General features: G+C 43.6%; 1 protein-coding gene across 3 annotated transcripts; it reads left to right on the forward strand.

Moving 5' to 3' along the window:
* The first annotated feature begins 1,751 nt into the window (after positions 1-1,751).
* On the forward strand, positions 1,752-17,773 carry KLHL8 (kelch like family member 8). 3 transcript variants are annotated; one of them, XM_010177685.1, is made up of 9 exons: positions 1,752-2,068; positions 5,695-6,243; positions 9,645-9,831; positions 10,614-10,757; positions 12,502-12,613; positions 14,916-15,084; positions 15,673-15,832; positions 17,071-17,272; positions 17,650-17,773. In XM_010177685.1, the coding sequence occupies exons 1-9, from the start codon at positions 1,862-1,864 to the stop codon at positions 17,771-17,773; spliced, it is 1,854 nt and encodes a 617-aa protein (XP_010175987.1). In that variant the 5' UTR covers positions 1,752-1,861. The 3 variants fall into 3 exon arrangements, with proteins under 3 accessions (XP_010175987.1, XP_010175988.1, XP_010175989.1); XM_010177686.1 differs by having other exon boundaries at positions 1,862-2,068; positions 5,923-6,243; XM_010177687.1 differs by lacking the exon at positions 5,695-6,243 and having other exon boundaries at positions 1,862-2,068.
* Positions 17,774-20,939: the final 3,166 nt, after the last annotated feature.

A 20,939-nucleotide genomic window follows, 5' to 3' on the forward strand; every position in this document is an offset into this window, starting at 1 on the left:
TCCAGGTATTCCAGAAAAACAAAATCATTTCTGCTCCCAAACATGACTTACATTTTTATTGTAGAAGAATTTGTTGTTACTTCAGTCAGTCCACTGCCTCCAACACCAGAGCCCGTGGGCAGAATTCACTGAACCGTAGCAGTCATCATCTCTTAGCACAGAGTGAAGAATGAATGCATAATAAATTAACCAAAACCCAGGGAAACCAAAGCTAGCCAGTGTAAGAGAGGAACGTGCTACTAAATATGCTCTCCAGAGATTTTTGTCTTAAAACCTTACAAATCCATTTGCTTCCCTTGCCAAAATAGAACAGAACTCTAGCTTGGAAGCTGAATCAGTAACTCCATGCTTCCAAACCGTATTTAATTTTTTTTCTTGTGAGCTTCATTATCTTTCACAAAGCACGTGGATGCACAGCCTAAATCTCACTGAGTTGGCTTTCGTGGCTTTTAAACACACAGTGCTGAAACTTAAAATATGCTACCAAACCAAAAAAAAAAACCCCAAACCTGCTCTTCCCCTAGTGCTTAACTTTTTTCTTTTGCAAATAAAAAGGTGGATTTCAAGCTTACCCTAACTGAAGCTCACAGCAGTAGGAAGAGTGAAATATTTGAGTGACAGGAGTAGAAAAAGCCTTCTCCCCATTGTCTGTGATATCCCTGATTTGTCTTTGTGGTGGTTTCACCCACAGGTAGGACCATGTGGTCCTGCACTCACTCCTCCCACACACTGAGATGGAATCACAACAAAGGGATCATGGATTAAAAATGAGGACAGGGAGGGCTCCCCTACCAGTGATGGCCACAGGCAAAACAGACTCAAGGAAGAAAAATCAATTTGTTCAGGTCAATGGCCACTCCTCATGGTTCTCTCTTCCTTCTTCTTTTCCAAACAGTCCTTCCCCTCATAAACATGGATTCACAGAGGTGTTTCCCTATTGCTAAATGGCTCAGCCTGGGCTGGGTCCACCTTGGAGCCAGGGGAGCTTCATGAAGCTTCTCAGAGGGGCCATCACTATAGCCCTTTCCCCCTCTACCAAAAACAGCCCCCACCCCTCCACCAAACCCAAGACAGTCTTTCAGCCCTGGAAAACCTGTGATGTCAGTACAGCCAAGGTTCCTCTAGTCCAAGCTGTATAAATCTTACACACCTTAAATACCTTCAGCTGAGCTGGGTAAACATAGTCCAAAATAAAAGCTGGCAAGCAGGAGCCAACTTCTGCGTAACACTCACTGTCACGCTTTAAATATTAAGTTGATAATGGATTAATGAGGTTGCTAGATTAAAAGGAAGTAATTTTTGTGTCAAGATTTTTCTGTAAGTGTAAATTCTCCTTCTCTACTTGTGTAGCAGCTTTTTATATTTTGCTTACCTTTGCATAAATGCACAAAACACTGATGGGTCAGACCTGCTGCCTGTCTGTGGCAGCAGCCATGAGAGATGCTGTTTCGGGACCACAGCTGTCTGTGGGCCGTGTCCCTTCTGTTCTTCTGCCACCCACAGCAGCTGTTGGAAGATACATCCTCACTTTTTCTTTTTCATGTCTTTTTCAAGAAGTGTGGGCAACAATTTCACAATCAATGCCTTCTCCTAAAGGTACCTGCATAGGATTCTTTTTTCCCCTCCTTCTCCTCCCACTTTCCCCAAGTAAGATTATAGGTAGTATTTATAAGATGTAATTAAAGTACTGGCAGTACCTAATGTCTCATCTGCTTTTTTTGTGTTTTATTTGTTGGGGTTTTTTTTTTCAACAGGAAGATGAGCAGAACTTAACTGCATTTTAGGACTTGACTCCTGATGGGCTGGATTTTGTCTTGGCAGGAGTTTTTCAAGATTCACGCGCTGAAAGAAGAAACAGCCAATGGCTTCAGAATCCATGGTGCCAGAGCAGGCAAAACAACATCTGATAAAGGGAAAAAGGCGGCAGCAACAGCAGCAGACTAAGTCATCCAGCGGTGATGGTGAAGATGACATCTTTGTATTTGAAGCAAACGAGGCTTGGAAAGATTTTCACAGCTCTCTCCTTCACTTCTTTGAAGCTGGAGAGCTGTGCGACGTTACACTGAAGGTGATGTTCTCACACATCCGTTGCATTTAGAATCACAGAATTGTAGTGGTTGGAAAAAAACCTTTTAAGATCACTGAGTCCAACCATAAACCCAACGCTGCCAATTCCACCACTAAACCATGACCCTGAGCACATTGTCTGCGCGTCTTTTAAATACCTCTGGGGAAGGTGACTCCACCACCTCCCTGGGCAGCCTGTTCCAATGCTTGACAACCCTTGTGGTGAAGAAGTTTTTCCTCATATCCAATCTAAACCTCCCCTGGTGCAACTTGAGGCCATTTAACAGTCTGAAAATTAAAGTTATGAATAAGGGTGCTGGAGGTGGCTGTGAATTTGGGCCGGGGTATGGAAGCCATAGAATACCTGTTGGATCTGAGGTCCCTCTAGATATGCTCAGGGTTTTTTTTTCTTATTTAGGAAGTTCACAACTGAAATGCAAACACTTAAAATAGTGACACTTCAAGAGAGGAAGTACTTGACTTTGACCCCACCCAACTTGCCTTCTAAGCAAGTTCCCACCGTTGATCATTATATTACTGTGCAGTTTCAGCTCCTTGTAGCCTCTTTGTTCTCGCACGCTTTCATCCCAAATTTCACCTCTGTTTTTGCATTCTGTGTGTTGCTCTGCTAGATTTTTCTGGGCAAACAGGATTTCTGGAACAAATCTGAATTCCAGCATTCTCAAAGATAGAAAAGAAAACCAAAACAACCCAGACAATTACGTTCTACAGCTGTTCTAAGAGTGAAAGAGGAGGAGGAGGAAACCAGTTTTATGATTCATGCATAGCATTGCTTTAATGCATCCTTTTAAACTCAGCGGTATATTACTTACATCCTTATCACAATAAGTTTATATTTAACATCTGTAACCAGTTGCCAACACCTACAAGTGTTAAGCATTGCTTAGCTAGACATCTTAGTAGTGCAAGGGAGTTATTTCAGAGAAAGAGATGAAGCATAGTTCCTATACCAAGAACAAATGACAGATGCCTTTAGGAGAAATTGTTTGCCTGCTGCTTTTACTGTTAGATACTAACATCCACTATTAGATACTAACCTTATTATTAATATTAGATATTAACATCCACTGTTAGATACTAACCTTATTATTACTGTTAAATATTAACATCCACTGTTAGATACTAACCTTATTATTAATATTAGATATTAACATCCACTATTAGATACTAACCTTATTAATATTAGATATTAACATCCACTATTAGATATTAACCTTATTATTAATATTAGATATTAACATCCACTATTAGATAATAACATAGTTACTATTAGATATTAACCTTGATAGATGTGTGTCCCTGGTGCCCCCCTGGTAGGCACCTCATCTTTCCAAAATGCTTGGGAGACAATGGAAATCTCTGAGAGGAAGAGGATCACTCTCCCTTCTGCCCAGCAGACGACAGGAGTAGAAGACAACAGCAAGAACATTTTTCTGTTGTGCTTCACAGCAGATGTTAAGTTGCCTGTCACCAGGCACTAGATGCAGCAGCAGATAGGTCCAGTGGCTCACAACAGTCGAGTTAATGCTCACAGGACACTGAATGACAAGACTGAAGCTGCTCTGGACAGCACGAGAGCCACGAAACAACTTGCCGAGAACTCATCATCAGGTCTTTTTACATCTGTGATTTTGAAAGGTGTTTTAGGGAAGAAGGTTAATGTCAGAACTCTTTAACAATCCTCCTCTTCCCTTTTCTCATACATAGTTAAATGTATACTCCTGCTAGGGAGACTTGGCTTGCAAAATACACTTCACTGTGTCTGCAGTTACCTTTCTCTCAGTGAGGGGCCGGCATTAATGTTCATTTGTATTCTTTGTGTGGAGCTACTTTGGTAATTTAATAATATTACATTACACAACTTAGCTTCCAGTCCTCAGGTGGAGAACATACTCTTGGAGGCTAGACCAACCTCTGTACATCTTACCGTGAGGCTTCCTAAGTCAGTGATTTTCAAGTAACTAGTAACTAATCTTGATCTAGAATTTCCTGGAGGGCTTGATTTTTCTCTCTGCAGTGCTCAGGCATTTCTCATGTTTTAAGAAGAATTACTTCTGTACTGAGCTTTCTGCTTTTGTGCGTGACCTCTGATGGTGAGCTGGTGTCAAATTGACATTAGCTGGTGTCAAACCAATTACTGACTTAACTGCTGGCTCTCAAAAGATGATTGTGTATCTGGGCTAATTAATAACTGGAGGGGAATCCTGATTTCAAAATACCAAGAACATGCTAGATATTTAAAATAAAGCAGATAAAGGTAAAATAGTGAAGGTACTTGATTCTAAAGAAAGATCTAGTTAGAGAGTGGGACAATGGGCAGAATCACAGAATAGAATCATGGGATTGTTTTGGTTGGAAAAGACCTTTGAGATCATTGAGTCCAACCATTAACCCAACACTGAACCATGTCCCCGAGCACCACATCTACACATCTTTTAAATACCTCCAGGGATGGGGACTCCACCACCTCCCTGGGTAGCCTGTTCCAGAGCTTTACAACCCTTGGGGTGAAGAAATTGTTCCTAATTTCCAACTTAAACCTCCCTGGCACAACTTGAGGCTGTTTCCTCTTGTCCTGTTGCTTGTTACTTGGGAGAAGAGATCGAGACCCACCTCACTACACCCTCCTTTCAAGTAGTTGTAGAGAGCGAGAAGGTCTCCCCTCAGCCTCCTTTTCTCCAGACTAAACTGTGTTGATAATACACACTTGTAAAAAGGGTAGAGCAAGTGTGTATTGAATCAGAGCTAGAAAAACCTCCAGATTATCCTTTCTAATTTAATATCCTTTTCTTTAACATTGCAAGACAGCTCACTCTTAACGAGTCTGTCAGGGAAACTGGTTGTTTAACTTGGCCGTCCCTTTACGTTAGTGCAGACCCAGAATGACAGAGGCTGTGAGAAAGCACTCCTGGAACGCAAAGAAGTAACGGATTGTTCACTTACCTTCAATATTTACATTCTCTTTTAATGTAATTCAGTTCTAGACTTTTGTGAGTGAAAAGCTTATTTTGTGCTTTCTGATCAGAATTTTGAAAAATACTTCATCTTTATGGGGAATACTAAATTTTTTCTGCTAAAAAGCTTGACATGATTGGTAACTTCTAATAATAGCTGCTATTACTGCAGTTTTACATGAATTTGATTCTATAAGCAGCATTATCAGTTCCTCAACAGTAGTAAAAGTACTGAGGTTTAAATTAATTAGTCTAAAAATGTCACTTTACAATTCTCCTCTCCTTAAAGTCTCTGAATACACATAAAACAAGTGCCTAGCAGTCTCCTCCTGTCTCCAAGATGAATCTAGAAGGTTCCCAAGGAAGTTTCATTTAAAAACCAGGACGTGGCTCTTAAAGAAAAGCAAGTTCAGTGCATCAGTGCTGTTCCTTCCTTGTGTTCTGGCCTTGCCCTACTCTGGTGGCCAAGTTACAACTCAGATCTGCTTGTGATACATTGATCTAATGTCAGAAGTACAAAGTAAATCGAGTTAATTTGAACAAAATACAGCAGCTGAGTTCAGAGTTCTCATTTCAGCTCAACTCTGTCCTGTCAGAGCTGAAACTGACATTCCAGTAAAAAACTGTTGGGATTGTTTTGTTTTGTTTTCAGGTTGGTTCAAAGCTTATCTCCTGCCACAAACTGGTGCTAGCTTGTGTGATACCTTACTTCAGAGCCATGTTTCTGTCCGAAATGGCTGAAGCCAAGCAGTCGTTGATTGAGATCAGGGACTTTGACGGTGACGCAATAGAAGATCTAGTGAAGTTTGTCTACTCCTCCCGGCTTACCCTGACGGTGGATAACGTCCAGCCTCTCTTGTACGCTGCTTGCATTCTTCAGGTGGAAGTGGTAGCCAAAGCTTGCTGTGAATACATGAAGCTGCACTTTCATCCCTCCAACTGCCTGGCAGTCAGGGCCTTTGCAGAGAGTCACAACCGCATTGACTTGATGGACATGGCCGATCAATACGCCTGCGAACATTTCACGGAAGTGGTGGAGTGCGAAGACTTTGTGAGCGTGTCACCTCAGCACCTCCATAAACTCCTGTCCTCCAGTGACCTGAATATTGAAAATGAGAAACAAGTTTACAACGCTGCTATCAAGTGGCTGCAAGCCAATCCACAGCATCACGCTACGTGGCTGGATGAAATACTTGCGCAGGTAGGGCAGACCGAGGCGCCGGACGCCTGTCTCCTCACTGGTTTACTTGGATAATCACCTCTTTGTACTTGGGTAGATCTCAAGATAAATGTTCTTAGCAGTTGGTGCCTCATCTGGTGTTCACAGTTGTGAGCTGACAGTGGAAGCAGGTTAGATCTCCCACATTGAACAAGTTGTGCTCTCCAGTTTCCATAAAGAGAAGAGTTCTCACTTTATGCTCGTGGCTTGGGGGTGGGGAGCCAACAAAAAGCTGCATCTGTGTTAGAACAGAAACTTTTTACATTTACACATAGTGGAGAACATAAAGCAATCACTTCACCTGGTTTGATACTACTACAGCCTGAAATCCTCACCTCCCTTGCTGGTAAGTATTTGTACTTAAGAAAGGAGAGGAAAGCTGTTGAGGAGGTTTTTTTTACATGGCTAGGAAAGCAAAACTGTAGCAGATGGGTCACAGAATCACAGAATGTACAGGATTGGAAGGGACCTCAAAAGGTCATCACATCAAGTCGTGCTACTTCTAGAACATTCTGTATAGTTAATTAACAAAAGACCAAGATGTATTAGCCTTACAAGCAGGTGAGGAAACGTACGCTAGACCCTTTAATACTCACTAGACTAGAACTGCTGGTTACCTGTGGGATCCAAAAGGGAGTTTGCAGTTGAATCATCTCGACTTGATGCAAGTCCACTGCTTCTGAAAAACAAACACATAGAGGTATCCAAAGGTCACTCAGCTGAACTTCTTTAAACACCCATCAGACCTCCTGTCAAAACATGAGGTACTTCAGTTATTCGGGCTCCATCTGTGCTGGTTGTGGGAGTTGAGAGTATTTGAGCCAGGTATGGAGAACCTGTGCTGGGGAGGAGGGAGGACTGTGCCATGTCCTGCAAAATACCCTGTGTGTCTTAGCAGGCAGGACCCACTGTGCTGTTTCAGTTGTCAGTGAACTCCATCTTGAATATTTTGCATTTGGCAGAATTGCTAATATTTGCGTTATGTGAGTAACAAGAGGTCTGCTAACATGCTGCTGTCATTGTCTTCATGCATCGTTTTTTTTTCACACTTCCTGGGAAAAGATCACAACTGTTAATTAACTTGTTAAAGGAATTTAACTCAGTCAGTGGGTAGCTCTAGGTTTGCTTTATTGACAGCTCAGAGTTGGGCCATCACCTCAGTGAGGGGCAAAGGCACTGCAAAAATCAGGCTCTGTATATGCTAAATTTAACATTATCCAATAGATATTCTTCTCAAAGTTTGTGATGTTTTCCCACAAACCCTCAGTTCCAAATTTCTCATTCATTTAAAATCCTATAAAAAGTCCATAGTGATTCTTCAAACTTGGCTGGTTCTTCTCGTCTCGTCTCAGTTCCTCTGCAGAAGCTGCAGTTTGCTGGTCTCATTCTGGTCTCTGTGTTCATGTATCTTCTTGAATAATCTTCTTGTCTGTTCACTTTTGCACTTTAAGAAAAATCCTACAGAGTGACATTTGACTTACACTTACTCTGAGTTAATCACTTATCCTCTCTAATTGCTGTCTCTAAATTCTGTTCTTCTTGTTGATTCAGCTGGACTGGATTTAAACCAGGCACGGAGAGAGCTATACAAGGGACAAAATGAGAAGCAGCATGGTTTATAAGAACTATTATTCTATTATTTTATAGCACATAATTTTTAGCATTCTAATTTTTAATCTTAACCATAATACTTCTATTAATTGATATCATTTTACCTAGAAGCATTCTCCTAGAGAGTCTTTCCTTTTCACAAACTATCTTCCAAAAACCTTCATTTTCATCTAGACAAGCATGAGGTTTTTGGTTCCAAAATCTTCTTTAGTACACTATAATTAAATTTACAGGCAATATCATTTGAGATTTAAAAAGAAAAAAAAAATTAGATTGATTTTTATTGTCCAGTTGTGTTAGCAGATAAGATTAACAGGTTTATTCTCTTCATGGAAACCAGAGTCTGGAACAAAGCAATGAAACAAGTAATTTCCTGTAAATGTGGGTTACTTGCCAGGTATGTGGAGCCATCAGTTGATTTGGACATTATTGCTCTCAGCAAACATGACTGGGCTTCTTGACAGTTCTTATCCACGTCATGAGCAGCCTGAGGGGTTTTGCTGTTACCATGAGGTTCTGAATTGGTCAGCCTTGAGTTCTTACCGCGTCACTAACCTCATGAGACTATTAGCAGGGCTACGGTGGTGCTGTTAATCAGCCTAAAATAAGCCGAGCCAAAGTAAAGGAAGAAAAGGGACTGAAAGCAAGTGGGTAAGGGAGAACTGGTAGAGACACACTTGCTTACTTGAATTCAGGGCAACTTGTCAGCCACAGCACAGCACCACCCTGCTGCTCTGAGAAGCACTGGAGATACTGAACGTCTCCTTCACCATTGCTGCTGAGCTAACTGGGAGCTGCTTGGCAGTGTTGACTCCAAACCTTAGGAAGTCAGATGGTGGTTTTACTTCAGTTCCCCCCGCTAACACCTGTCCCACCTTTGCACCTCACTTCATATTCCTCACCATTTGTCCCACCTTTGCACCTCACTTCATATTCCTCACTGTTTCTGTCCCACCTTTGCACCTCACTTCATATTCCTCACCGTTTCTGTCCCACCTTTGCACCTCACTTCATATTCCTCACCATTTCTGTCCCACCTTTGCACCTCACTTCATATTCCTCACTGTTTCTGTCCCACCTTTGCACCTCACTTTATATTCCTCACTGTTTCTCTCACAGGAGAAATGAAAGAAATAAATGACAGCAGGGAGGAGGATGTTTCAAGGCAGTCTTATTTCAGATCTGCCATGTCACTGAGGATTACCCTGGGCAGTCACCATCTGTAGCCCAGGAAGACCCTTCCATTCCTCAGGGTGGTCAGCAGCTTGCTTCTGGGGAACCACAGGAAGGATTTTGGGCAGGAAACAATTAGCTCTCAACCTTTTTTCTTTTAAATCTCTCAAGTCCACACTAGAGTAAGGTGGTGCTGCACTAGCAATACCTCCCTATAGACACTTAACCCATGCTGACTGTGTTTCCCTTTTGACTTGTCACCCAAATAAAAGGAACCATTTTAGCAAAATCCCTCTGATGCTGGCATAGCAGCGAGCTGAAAATTCACACCCTCAGCAGAGCAACCTGCCAGGGGCTGTCCTGGTAAAGTCACAGGCGCCGCCTGCATCGCGCCGGGCAGGCGCAGTTCACTGCTGCTTAAATGCAAATGGTTGTAGCCAACGTTTGTCACTAAAAAGAACTGTTCATATTGCTGTTATTCTGTGAAAAAAGGAAAGCTACAAAAGCTGCTGGTTTTAGTGAAGAGCGTGGGGCTGGCAGCTGAATGGTGAGACTCAGTCAGTCCCGGCAGTTACTCCAACTGTGTTCATTTCTGTCAGGTACGGCTGCCTCTCTTGCCCGTTTGTTTCCTTATGGGTGTTGTGGCAAAGGAAGAGATTGTCAAGCAGAATCTAAAATGTAGGGATTTGCTGGATGAAGCAAGAAACTACCACCTTCACCTGAGCAGCAGGGCAGTGCCAGACTTTGAGTACTCCATTCGCACAACACCAAGGAAGCAGACTGCTGGTAATTAAATGTCTGTCTGATTATCCAGTAGGGAGTGGTGTGGAGAAAAGGCGGCGCATCCGTGCAGGGTTAGATAGCTCGGTGTAAATCATAGAATGGTTTGGATTGGAAGGGACCTTAAAGATCATCCAGTTCCAACCCCCCTGCCATCAGCAGGGACACCTTCCACTAGATGTGGTTGTTAATGCTTTAAATGGTTTTGTTAATGCCTTAATGCAACATTGGGAAAGCCACTGTGTACCTCCGGGGTAGTTAGGTCATGTGCTGCGTTCTCCTAGCAGAACTTTTTGGAAAGCATGATTGATTTCTCCTGCTTGGCTCTAGCTGAATTAAAGCTAGAACAGTTTGGTACGTTATGTCCAGGCAGCGCGCTCAAAGCTATTCCGAAAACAGTGGACGCTTCTCCTTAGGTATGAGAAGGTTAAGCTAACTTTTAAACTCTTTGGCTAACCTACACCAAAAGTAAATGATGAGTATTAGATTGCCAATCCTAATTTTTACATTGTTATATTTAAGAAACAATTTGTTTATCTCCTTAAGCAAAATGACAGAAAGCATATTTAAAATATGCATTGTTTCTGCAAGAGCAGAGATAGTTAATTGGCACAGCAGCACGCCAAGCAAAGACCCAAATCCAGCCTCCCATTATGCAGGGCAGTGAGTGTGCCCCTTGAAGTGAAATAACTTCTCCTGACCTACATAATTTTCAGTTCACTCTGCTCTACAACTTTATTTCCCCATCTTCCTGCTGGTTTTCTGGAACCCTGTTTTGTCTCCTTCAGGTGTGCTGTTCTGCGTCGGCGGCAGAGGTGGATCGGGTGACCCGTTTCGCAGCATTGAATGTTACTCTGTCAGTAAGAACAGCTGGTTCTTCGGCCCCGAAATGAACAGCAGGAGAAGACATGTGGGCGTGATCTCCGTGGGAGGTCAGTAATCCTATTCAAAAGGCCACTTGTTTGCTCCTTTTCCTGGAATTGGTACTTTTACTAAATAAATCTGTCTTGCAATGGCTTAACTGTTGGATATTGTTCAGTTTAGTAAAGCTTCTTCCCCATGAAGAGGTTTTTGATTCTGAAACAATCGGAGAGCATGGTTACTGGAAAGAGACTACAGCAAACAGAGTTGGGGCTGCTTAGCCTGGAGAAGAGAAAGTTCTGAGGAGACCTTATTGTGGCCTTTCAGTGCTTGAAGGGGGACCATAAAGTTGGGGACAGACTTTTTAGCAGGACCTGTAGTGACAGGACAAGGGGTGATGGCTTTAAACTAAAAGAGGGGAGATTCAGATTAGATGTGAGGAAGAAACTTTTTACACCGAGGGTGGTGAAACCCTGGCCCAGGTTGCCCAGAGAGGTGGCAGAAGCCCCATCCCTGGAAACATTCAAGGTCAGGTTGGACGGGGCTCTGAGCAACCTGATCTGGTTGAAGATGTCCCTGCTCACTGCAGGGATGGCCTTGAAAGGTCGTTTCCAACCCAAACCGTTCTATGAACTGTATATAGCCTCTTGCATTAATAGCTGATTTAATTATTATTATTTTTAATCTGTTTATAAAGAAATGGCTGCACACAGCAGAGCCACTGTCCTGGTTTTGCTAGGATAGACTTAATTTTCTTTTTAGTAGCTAGAACGGTGCTATTTTGGTTTCAGGGTGTGATTTGTTATGAGAAGAATGTTGATAATGTACAAGGACGTGGTGTTTGGGGAGTTTGCAAGTGCAAAGGACTGGAAGGGTGAAGTGTAGTAATTAGCAAGCCCCCAAATTGTTATTTGGCTATGCCAATGGGATATTCCGTATCACATTATATCATGGTCAGTATATTAACAAGGGTTGACCAGATAGCTGGGGGATTCTCTTGGGCTCGCTCTTCCAGCATTGTGGTTTTGGGGTTCTTTTCACTCCTCTGGGATTGCTGTTGGAGGCTGATGAGCAACTGTACTGTGCATCACTCATATATATTATTATTATAATTATCATTATTATTTTAAGTTTACTTTACTCCAGTTATTAAATAGTTCTTATCTCAACCTTCAAGTCTCCTCACCTTTACCCCTCCAATTCTCTCCCCTATTCCCTGGGTGGGGGGAAGAGGGAGGGTGTGTGAGTGGCTGTGTGGTGCTTGGCTGCCAGACAAGTTAAACTACTCACACTAGCTCCCTTCGTACTTAAACCCGCACAGGCAAGTCACTGAGCCCATAACTCTCCCAAGAGCACACCTACCTTTATTTTTGGGTCTCCATCTTCTGAAACCAGGTCCGTGCAGTTCAGAGCAGCTTAGCACCCTCGATCCAACTCTTCCTTGTACACGACAGCCCCTGTGTAACTGCAGCAGAACAAAGATCTTATTTTTCCCCAGAGAAAATCTAGACAGCCTGATACAAATGACCAAAACTGATCTGACCTGTAGTACTCAAGTTACAGCAACATTTTTTTTGGTCTACCTATCTCAAGCTTTATATAAAAAGTCCACATTAGAACAGATCTCTGGTTGAGTACAGCACATAAAAATATAAAGTCTGTACTTATTAAAATGCTGATAGTGAGAACATTTGAAAACATTAATCTTTATATTTGAGCATTTTGTCCCCACGTACGTAGGGATATTACATAAGTGAAAACTGAAATGTTGCCCAGCGATCTCTGTATCTGGAGACGACTCTGTGTGTGTTTCAGGTAAAGTCTATGCAGTAGGTGGCCACGATGGAAATGAACACTTAGGAAGCATGGAAGTATTTGATCCTCTCACAAACAAGTGGATGATGAAGGCATCCATGAACACAAAGAGGTAAACGTCCCATGATCCAAAATTTAAGTCCTAGTCTGTGATAGATCATTTCTTGCTGATGCTGAAAAACCATCATGTCTGTCCTGCCTTTATCTGGGTTTCCTAACTGTGCTATTTTTAGGAATTTTTTCCCCCCTATTTTGGGGCTTTATGCTATCAGCTACCTTATGTACTATCTGTAAAACACAAATCTGCATCACCTACTTGCAGACATCACATACTTGCACAAACACAAAGTTGTGTGTAACACACTGTGAGTATTTCAGAGCAAAAGTGCGTAACCGCTCTCTGGGGAGCGGCCTGGCTGGTTCCAGGGGTTATGTTTACGCTTTGACTTTCTGTTGTAGCTTTATTGGCCTTTTCTTTTCTTTCTTTTTGGGGAGGGCTGGCTTCTGGAGCAGAGAGCTCTTCCACTCCAGCTGTGCTTACTTGAAACTGCTTAACTGCTTCTGCGGGTTTTCTGCTCTTTTAAAGAATAAGCAAGACAGCTGCCAGCAGAACACGCACAGTGAAACTCTTCATGCCCAGGAAACCAATAACTGCCTGTGTTTCTGCCACAAAAGGCCAGAAGCACTAAAACACTGGAAGTCAGATTGAGGATTTTTCTTGCCTTTTGGCATTTAAGATTCTTTTAAGGAGCTGCTGGACTCACAGATTTGATACTTTTTTTTGTTTCTGCTGTCATTTAAATGAATAAACTCCTTAATTCTACATTCCATTTTGTTATCTGTTGTTTCTAAAAGCAGCATGTACAAGTAGGAGTAAAATAATGAGCATGGCTAAGTCCTAAAGCTATTTATGGCTGTGACCTAATCAAAAGTAGAAGACTCAGACTCCTAGAAGTGGCTTCTTGTTCCTCTTCCTCCCTCCTGCCACCACCCCCACGCATATTCTCGGCAGACACCAGCCCTACATTTCTGTGACATTTCTGACTCGATACGTTGGGAAATGAAGGGGCTGCTGTGCCTTGGCTGTGCCCCACTCCTCCCCTTCACAAAGGTGTTGTCACAGTATTTACTTGAGGAAAAAGCTGCCACTGTTGATGATATCTGTGTTATCTGCTGAGGCAATTTAAGACAAGCCCAGGATTTTGCCACAATGTTTGTTCTGTAGAAAGATTTTGCCTCCCTTGCTCCTGCCTGGCTGTTTGCAAACCTTGTGTCCTGAGACAAGAGTGCTCTCAAGGAACTGGTAACTCACCTGTCTCGGTAGTTAAAGCTGAAACACACTGCTTACATTCTAGACCATGTTTTTAATTTTGTAGTATTCTTGTGTTGGTAGATTCAGTAGGAAAAAAAATACATCTGACAAGTATTTTAAAACAGACTCAGTAGAAAATAACAAGAATGGAAGAAATGGCAATTCAATCTTGCTAGAGATCAGTCATCTAATATCCATCACAGGTTTGCCTTTTACTATAGAATCCTAGAATCATGGAAATACCTTTAAGATCATCGAGTCCAACTATTAGCCAAACACTGCCAAGTCCACCACTAAACGTGTCCCTGAGCACCACATCTACATGGCTTTTAAAAACCTCCAGGGATGGTGACTCAACCACTTCCCTGGACAGCCTGTTCCAATGCTTGACAACCCTTTCATCAGTGAAGAAATTTTTCCTAATATCCGATCTAAATCTCCTGGCTATTACACATATAACAATATCACCCCCCAAAAAAAAATGAATTCCCAAATTGTGGCAGCAGCTGTACCAATGAAGTGAAAACCAGCAGGTTTTGGTTCTCCATCAGATTCAAGAGAACAAGAGCGGAGGTGTAAAATTCAGTACTGAGACAGAGAAATAACTCGGACAATCTCATCTATCTAAGCAGGTAAGTAAAGGACTTGGTCCTTAGGTGACCTTCATTCAGAACAACATCCCATGCCCTCCACCTTTCTATTTTTTTTTTTAATTATTATTTTTTTAAGCAGGAGCTTTTTCTTTTTTGCAATCTAAAAATATTCCAGCTGCAGCTGTCCTGTTTATGCATCACACAATAACATACGGGTGCCTGGCAGGGCTGAGGTGGAAGTTCAGCTAAAACTCCAGAGCCCCTCTAATGGGAGGCTGCAAACTTCCTAAAGACTTTGAGGGTGAAGCTGCAAGACCGTGTGCAGAAGTCCAGCCACAGTTACTGGTCATTATTTACTATAAACTTCACTTTTTCATAAAAATTTTCATTACTTTTTTTCCCCATTGTTTGAAACAGGCGCCAATCAGGTAACACTGCACTCGATGTGTGTTTCCCACTGCCTTTCCTGAAGGATTTACACTGAGATACTGATGCTGTGGTTTTCTTAGGAGAGGAATCGCTCTGGCCTCCCTCGGCGGCCCCATTTACGCCATAGGAGGTTTGGATGACAACACCTGCTTCAGCGACGTGGAACGATACGACATCGATTCTGATCGCTGGAGCGCGGTTGCCCCCATGAACACTCCCAGGGGAGGAGTTGGCTCTGTGGCTCTTGTGGTAAGTGACTGTTTCCTCCCAAGTTGGGGCCAACTGAGCGCTTTTCACATCTGCTTTTATGAGGCAAAACACAAGATTTGAAACAAAATGCAGCTGGTGGGTCTGAGCACCTCCAGTCATCGAAAATCCTACGGAACTGTGCAAAAGGTGAGGGTGTTCAGGATAACACTCTTATCAAATTGAATCGGGCTCCTTGATTTAACAGTAATAACTGAAAACACTGGGAGCAAGTACCAGGACCCTTGTACCAACATCAGGCCAAGGCTCCATGTCTCCTTCAGAAGACTCGGGTTTGTCACTGTTCCTATATTTAAAGGTACTGAATACATCTGCACTTCAATCCCCCTGTCGCCACGTATACTGTGCAAAATATCTGCAACACTAGGTAAATTTTCACTTCTTTAATTGGAAAATGGCATTAACAAGTTGTTAGATAATTAAGTCTGTTGTTGGAATTCTTAAATAAAAATAAATACTTAGGACTGTATAGATATACTCTACTTCCCTGTAATTTTAACATCTCTTATGAAAAGCTGAGTAAATACATACACATTCCAAACCATCTCTCTCTGTACCACTGCTTTCCAGAACCACGTTTACGCCGTGGGTGGCAATGACGGTGTAGCATCTCTTTCCAGCGTGGAGAAATACGATCCCCATTTGGATAAGTGGATAGAGGTGAAAGAGATGGGTCAGCGAAGAGCTGGCAACGGCGTCAGCGAGCTCCACGGCTGCTTGTACGTTGTGGGTGAGTAGGGACGCGGCCAAGTACTGGCATTTGGAAGAGGCCGTTGTTGCTAGAGGAGCTGGGGAACAGATAAACCTGACCTGTACTTGGTGTTCTTGGGCAGGGGAAGAAAGCAGCCAGGGCACACACTTAAAGGAAGATATTACTAGTGGAGAAATAAAAACCAGTTGCTAACCCACACTTCAGGAAGGCTGTACTGTTCAGGACAGTATGTCTGTAGAGAAAATCCTCTCAAGACTCATTAATCTGGAGTTTCCTTTTAGAAAAATTATTCACACGCTTTTAAAGCCCTCTAGTTCTGAGTGTAGACAACAGTAGCTTTTTTGCACGGTGATGACACTTATTCCACAGCCCGTTGTCCTGAGCCTGTCGTCTTCTGCTCTGCCTCACACTTACCTGCTTTCCTGCGGGAGGAAGGTGCCAGGTAGCTCTGCCGCAGTGACAGCTGCAGAGCTCTGCCTTGTGTGTTATTCTAAGTGATTAAAAAGGTTTTGAGTGAAATGCTGCTCTGACAGCTGCCCCAGCAAGAGGAGTGCGTCGCTGAGGTCTTAATTGAGGACTTTTTCCCCTTCTCAGATATTCAGCGATGCTGTAATTTGAAAACACCGTGAGAGTGTGTTCACAGAATCCCAGAATTGCCTCTATTGGAAAAGCCCTTTAAGATCATGGAGTCCAACCATGAACCCAACACCGACAAGTCCCCGACTAACCCATGTCCCTCAGCACTGTGTCTACACGACTCTTCAGTCCCTCGAGGGATGAGGACTCCACCACTGCCCTGGGCAACCCCTTCCAATGCCTCAGAACCCTTTCAGCAAATAAATTCTTCCTCACATTCAATCTCAACTGCCCCGGGCGCAACTTGAGGCCATTTCCTCTTGTCCTGTCACTTTTGCTTAAGGCAGAGTTGCCTCAGGACCATCCTTTTATTGGTCTTTTTTTTTTCTATTCCAAACTAGAAGCTGTTTCATTATAACTATATGTAAGATGAATTCAAGGAGAAAAATCCTAGAAACACCTCTCCTTGCAACTTGAGTAGAAGAAAAGTGTCACTCTTGGCGATGCTTGTATGGTGACAGGAGGGAAAGCTGTTAGGTGAATTTTTAGGAGCTTGTATAATTCACATAAAGAACCAGAGCTGGACACTGAATGCTGAGAACAGCCTGATAATGCCAGTCCTGGGTATCCCCAGCCCTAGAAGTGCCTGAAGGCTGATAACGTGATGATTCTCTTTGCAGGTGGCTTTGATGACAACTCTCCCCTGAGCTCGGTGGAGCGGTTTGACCCACGCAGTAACAAATGGGACTACGTAGCAGAGCTGACAACCCCGAGGGGTGGCGTGGGCATAGCCACACTGATGGGGAAAATCTTTGCAGTTGGAGGTCACAACGGCAACGCCTACCTGAACACAGTGGAAGCGTTTGATCCCGTAGTGAACAGGTAATTTAAACTTCCTTATTTGGCTCAGTAAGACTGTGAAATCTGCCTGTACCAAAGCACAACGTAACAGAAACAGCGTGCAGCACGAGTCTACCTTACGCCACCAGGTTAGTCTGGGAAATATTTAAGCACTTCCTCTTCATCCCTTATCCTCCTCCCTTCATTCAGTAAGAATCAACATTCTTCAAGTTGTTTCAACCTGATTTTGCACTAAATTTACCAGGGAAATAAGAAGAATAAACGAGCGGAGTGTATTTTTGTGCAGAGTAAACAGCTGGGTTATAGAATAGAATTTCAGAGACAGGAAAAAAATACTTCCAAGTTGTTCAGAAAGGCCATGAACTTACTTTGGTTTTTTTCTCCACCATCCCCTTTAGGTGGGAACTCGTCGGCTCCGTGTCACACTGCAGGGCTGGGGCCGGCGTGGCCGTGTGCTCCTGTCTCAGCAGCCAGATCCGGGACGTGGGCCAAGGATCCAGCAATGTTGTTGACTGCATGTGAGCTTCGCTGCCTCCTCCAAATTCCAGAGGAGTGATAATAGGGAGGGCACTGCAGAGCTTTTAAACACCGTGTTTTGTATGGTAGGTTAAGAAATAAAACCAAGACATTTTCTTTGTGAAAATGTTCCCTTCTGCGATTCTAAAGCCTTTGGTGGCTTTCTATCAACAGTGATACAGAAAAGCCTGTGAGAACATGGAACAAAAGTGTGACTCGCAGGAGAAAACCTGCCAAGAGCTGCAATCATCCCAGTTTTGAGAAGTTGTCATTTCAGAATCATTTGAGGAAGGTGTTGTAGGGACTCATTATTGCACTGTGAACCAGGGCAGGGGGTGAGGAGAGAGAGCAGCAGTTAGTTCTGCTGAGCCTCACCCAACAGCCCTGCGACCTGTTTTCTGAAGGACTCCAGTGCCATCTCATAGAACTTATTTTCCGGAATGTAGTCTTAAACATTTCCCAATTGAACAAGAGCTTTGTAACACCAAGTGTCTCCAATTTTAGAAGGTTACGACATCCTTGTTGCAGACTAAGATAACTGGAGCAGAGAAGTTCCCTGCCCACCTCCCAAGGGACTGCTGGCAGGAGTGGAAATTACAGGTACGCAGCCTGACACCTGCCTTTCTAAGTCATTTCTCAAGCTAATAACACCCGTTAGAAAGCTGAAAAGATTCTCGACCCGAGCTTAGTCACTGGAATTCTCAAGTCTTCAATATTCACTGTAGTAACTACTCTCCCCCCAAAGGCAAGTTTTTGTCAAGGGGTCATTCCAGAAGTAACCAGGGTAATTTGTCCTGCTTTGAGATTGTTCTGGATTGTGTGTGCCAGTGTAGGCTTCAGCAGTGTCTGAATCACCATTTTTACACAAAATGGAAACACACAATAAACGCTGCAGTATTCTGTAAAGATCTTCAAATGCAACTCTAGGTGATGGACATCTCCAATTTCAATACCCAGCAGGAACTCTGTGGTAATTCTAGAGGAACTGGTTCTTTCCAGACAGTTAAGGCAGGAAGATCTAACCTCAAAACAGGTCTATGACTGAAAGCTTACGTAACCCAAAGAGAATCCGCGACAAAAAGAACTGGGAATAAACCAGTACTCACATCAGAAATTGAATCAGGAATTGGCAGCGCTGTGTACAAAGGCATCTTGTTACGCAGTCGGAAACCCTGAATTCCGAGTAAAGTCCAGCTGGAAAGACTTGCAGATTCCTGTTCCTGCATCACCTCCAACAGACCAACAACCGACGATCCTTTGTGACCAAAGTTTCACCTCACCAGGTTGTTCCAGGTGAGCAGAGAGAGAAGCAAACGTCTCTGTGTTCAGTCCAGGGAAGAGGCAGGACAGCCCGAGCGTGAGGCGCAGTCGGTTTTGCTGCTGAGTTCCCCTCATTCCGCTTTTCCCCTTCCAGTGGCTCGCGCTTTGGTGGCGCCCAGGGACAAAGTGAATGGTACTGTAAATAACAAAACGTTGCAATAAAACATTTGTACTTCAAAGCACCTTGTTTCTGGTGTGACTGGCGCGTGCTGTTGTGGGGACACCTTGCAACAGGGAGTATGTTTTTGTTTCTGCAGAGTGTAATTCTGAACAGGAAGCCTTTGTCAGCAGGGAAAATCTCGCGTTACAGCCGCGAGCCGTGACACCCTGCACCGCCCTTGCCCCCGTGCGAGGATGTGGTCACCCATGTGGTACTTCTGGCTCGTCACCTGGCTAGGAAGGGTGGAAAGAAGAGGTGCAGGTTCCCTCTCTGGAACCAAACAGGTTCTTCTGTGGATGTCCTGGCTAACAAGAAAACTTAAGGGGGGAAAAAAAAGGGGGAGGGGCAAGTTTTCCACACAGTAACACAAACTGTGAAACCAAGTAGCTTGGCAGTGCTGATCCATGTCTCCTCTTGGCGGGAAGGCGCTAGCACCCATGGGTGCAGCCTGTGAGGAACTCATGGGCCGACAACAACCAGGCACTGAGGGGAGACGTGTGTGTTCAGCAAGGAAATAAGGTTACAGCAAACGCCCTGGGATTCTGCACGGCGCGGGAGGAGCTCTGAAATGGGATAATGGTAGCACTGTTTTTAGAAATGTGATAATGATGTCAAAGTATCAAAAAAAACCCCCAACCAACCAAACAAAACACAACCAACCAGGATTACTGTGGCAACAAGCTGTAGTGACTTACCTGCATATGATGCTGTTGGGATTTAACACCGGCAAACTCATTTTTCTTCCAGTGATGACAAAGAAGTGAACCTGCCCCAGGCGGAGGGAGCAGAGCAGCCCACCCTTAGCTCCCCTCCAGCAACTCCCACCACGTCTTCTGACTGAAAACTGAGCTTGGGATCTGCAGTAGCAGCCTTTATAAACATCCAGGGTCATGGAATCATTGCACCTAAACACGATGCATGTCTGGTCCCAAAGGTGGGAGTTGTTACTGCTACTGTTAACGTTGTTTTTCCTGCATCTAAAAGCCTTGACCTCACCTGTAAAAATCATAAATCCAAAGATGTCTGTTAGTACCGTCCTTTAAACACCAAGAAATAATGATTTTGGAAGAATCAAGCACGGTTGCAGTTACTCACATTGGAGTTGCCAGCCTGCTGATGTTAACCACGTCCTGGGCTTCCGGGAGGAGCAAGACTGACTCTGGACACCCCTGAGCAGTCTCCTTGGCCGTGCATCTCCAGTCACCTGCACACAGCCAGCGCTCACCCCACTGCTCCCAGCTTCTGGGACGTGCCACCTCCCTGCCTCGCCTCTCCTGCTGCCCTCCCTCACCTCAGGATTTGGACTGTGGCTTCCCAATTCCTCCCCAGCCAAACCAAGGGCAGCGCATCATCTGCTGTGCCACCCACAGCCGTGTCTCTCTGCAGGAAATTTTAGTCTGAGTCCTTTTATGATCGATACAAAGACAAAGATTTCCCTTTAAATTTCTGATTGCTGCATTAAAACAGTAATTTCTGATTGTGTTTTTGTCAGGACACGCCATAACGCCACGATGAGGCAAGGATGGTGTTTATTTCAATTTTGTAAAATACATCCTTTCAAAATCATCTTAAATTCATACCTTGTTATTTACCTTCAAAGGGGATTGTGAGAACTTGGTTATACTTTCACAGCTTTGAAAGCTTTTTAATATTGCTCTTCCCCAAAGGCATCTCATTCCTAAAGGAGCCGTG

The sequence above is a fragment of the Antrostomus carolinensis genome, unplaced genomic scaffold (assembly GCF_000700745.2).
Source record: "Antrostomus carolinensis isolate BGI_N321 unplaced genomic scaffold, ASM70074v2 scaffold4601, whole genome shotgun sequence".
NCBI classification, from domain to species: domain Eukaryota; kingdom Metazoa; phylum Chordata; class Aves; order Caprimulgiformes; family Caprimulgidae; genus Antrostomus; species Antrostomus carolinensis.

What these genes read in the sequence shown, in the direction of transcription:
- KLHL8 (XM_010177685.1), top strand. Translation starts at nt 1,862, where the DNA reads ATGGCTTCAGAATCCATGGTGCCAGAGCAGGCAAAACAACATCTGATA. An exon ending in TGTGCGACGTTACACTGAAG is followed by an intron (nt 2,069 to 5,694) that starts GTGATGTTCTCA and finishes TTTTGTTTTCAG; the next exon opens with GTTGGTTCAAAGCTTATCTC. An exon ending in ACCAAGGAAGCAGACTGCTG is followed by an intron (nt 9,832 to 10,613) that starts GTAATTAAATGT and finishes TGTCTCCTTCAG; the next exon opens with GTGTGCTGTTCTGCGTCGGC.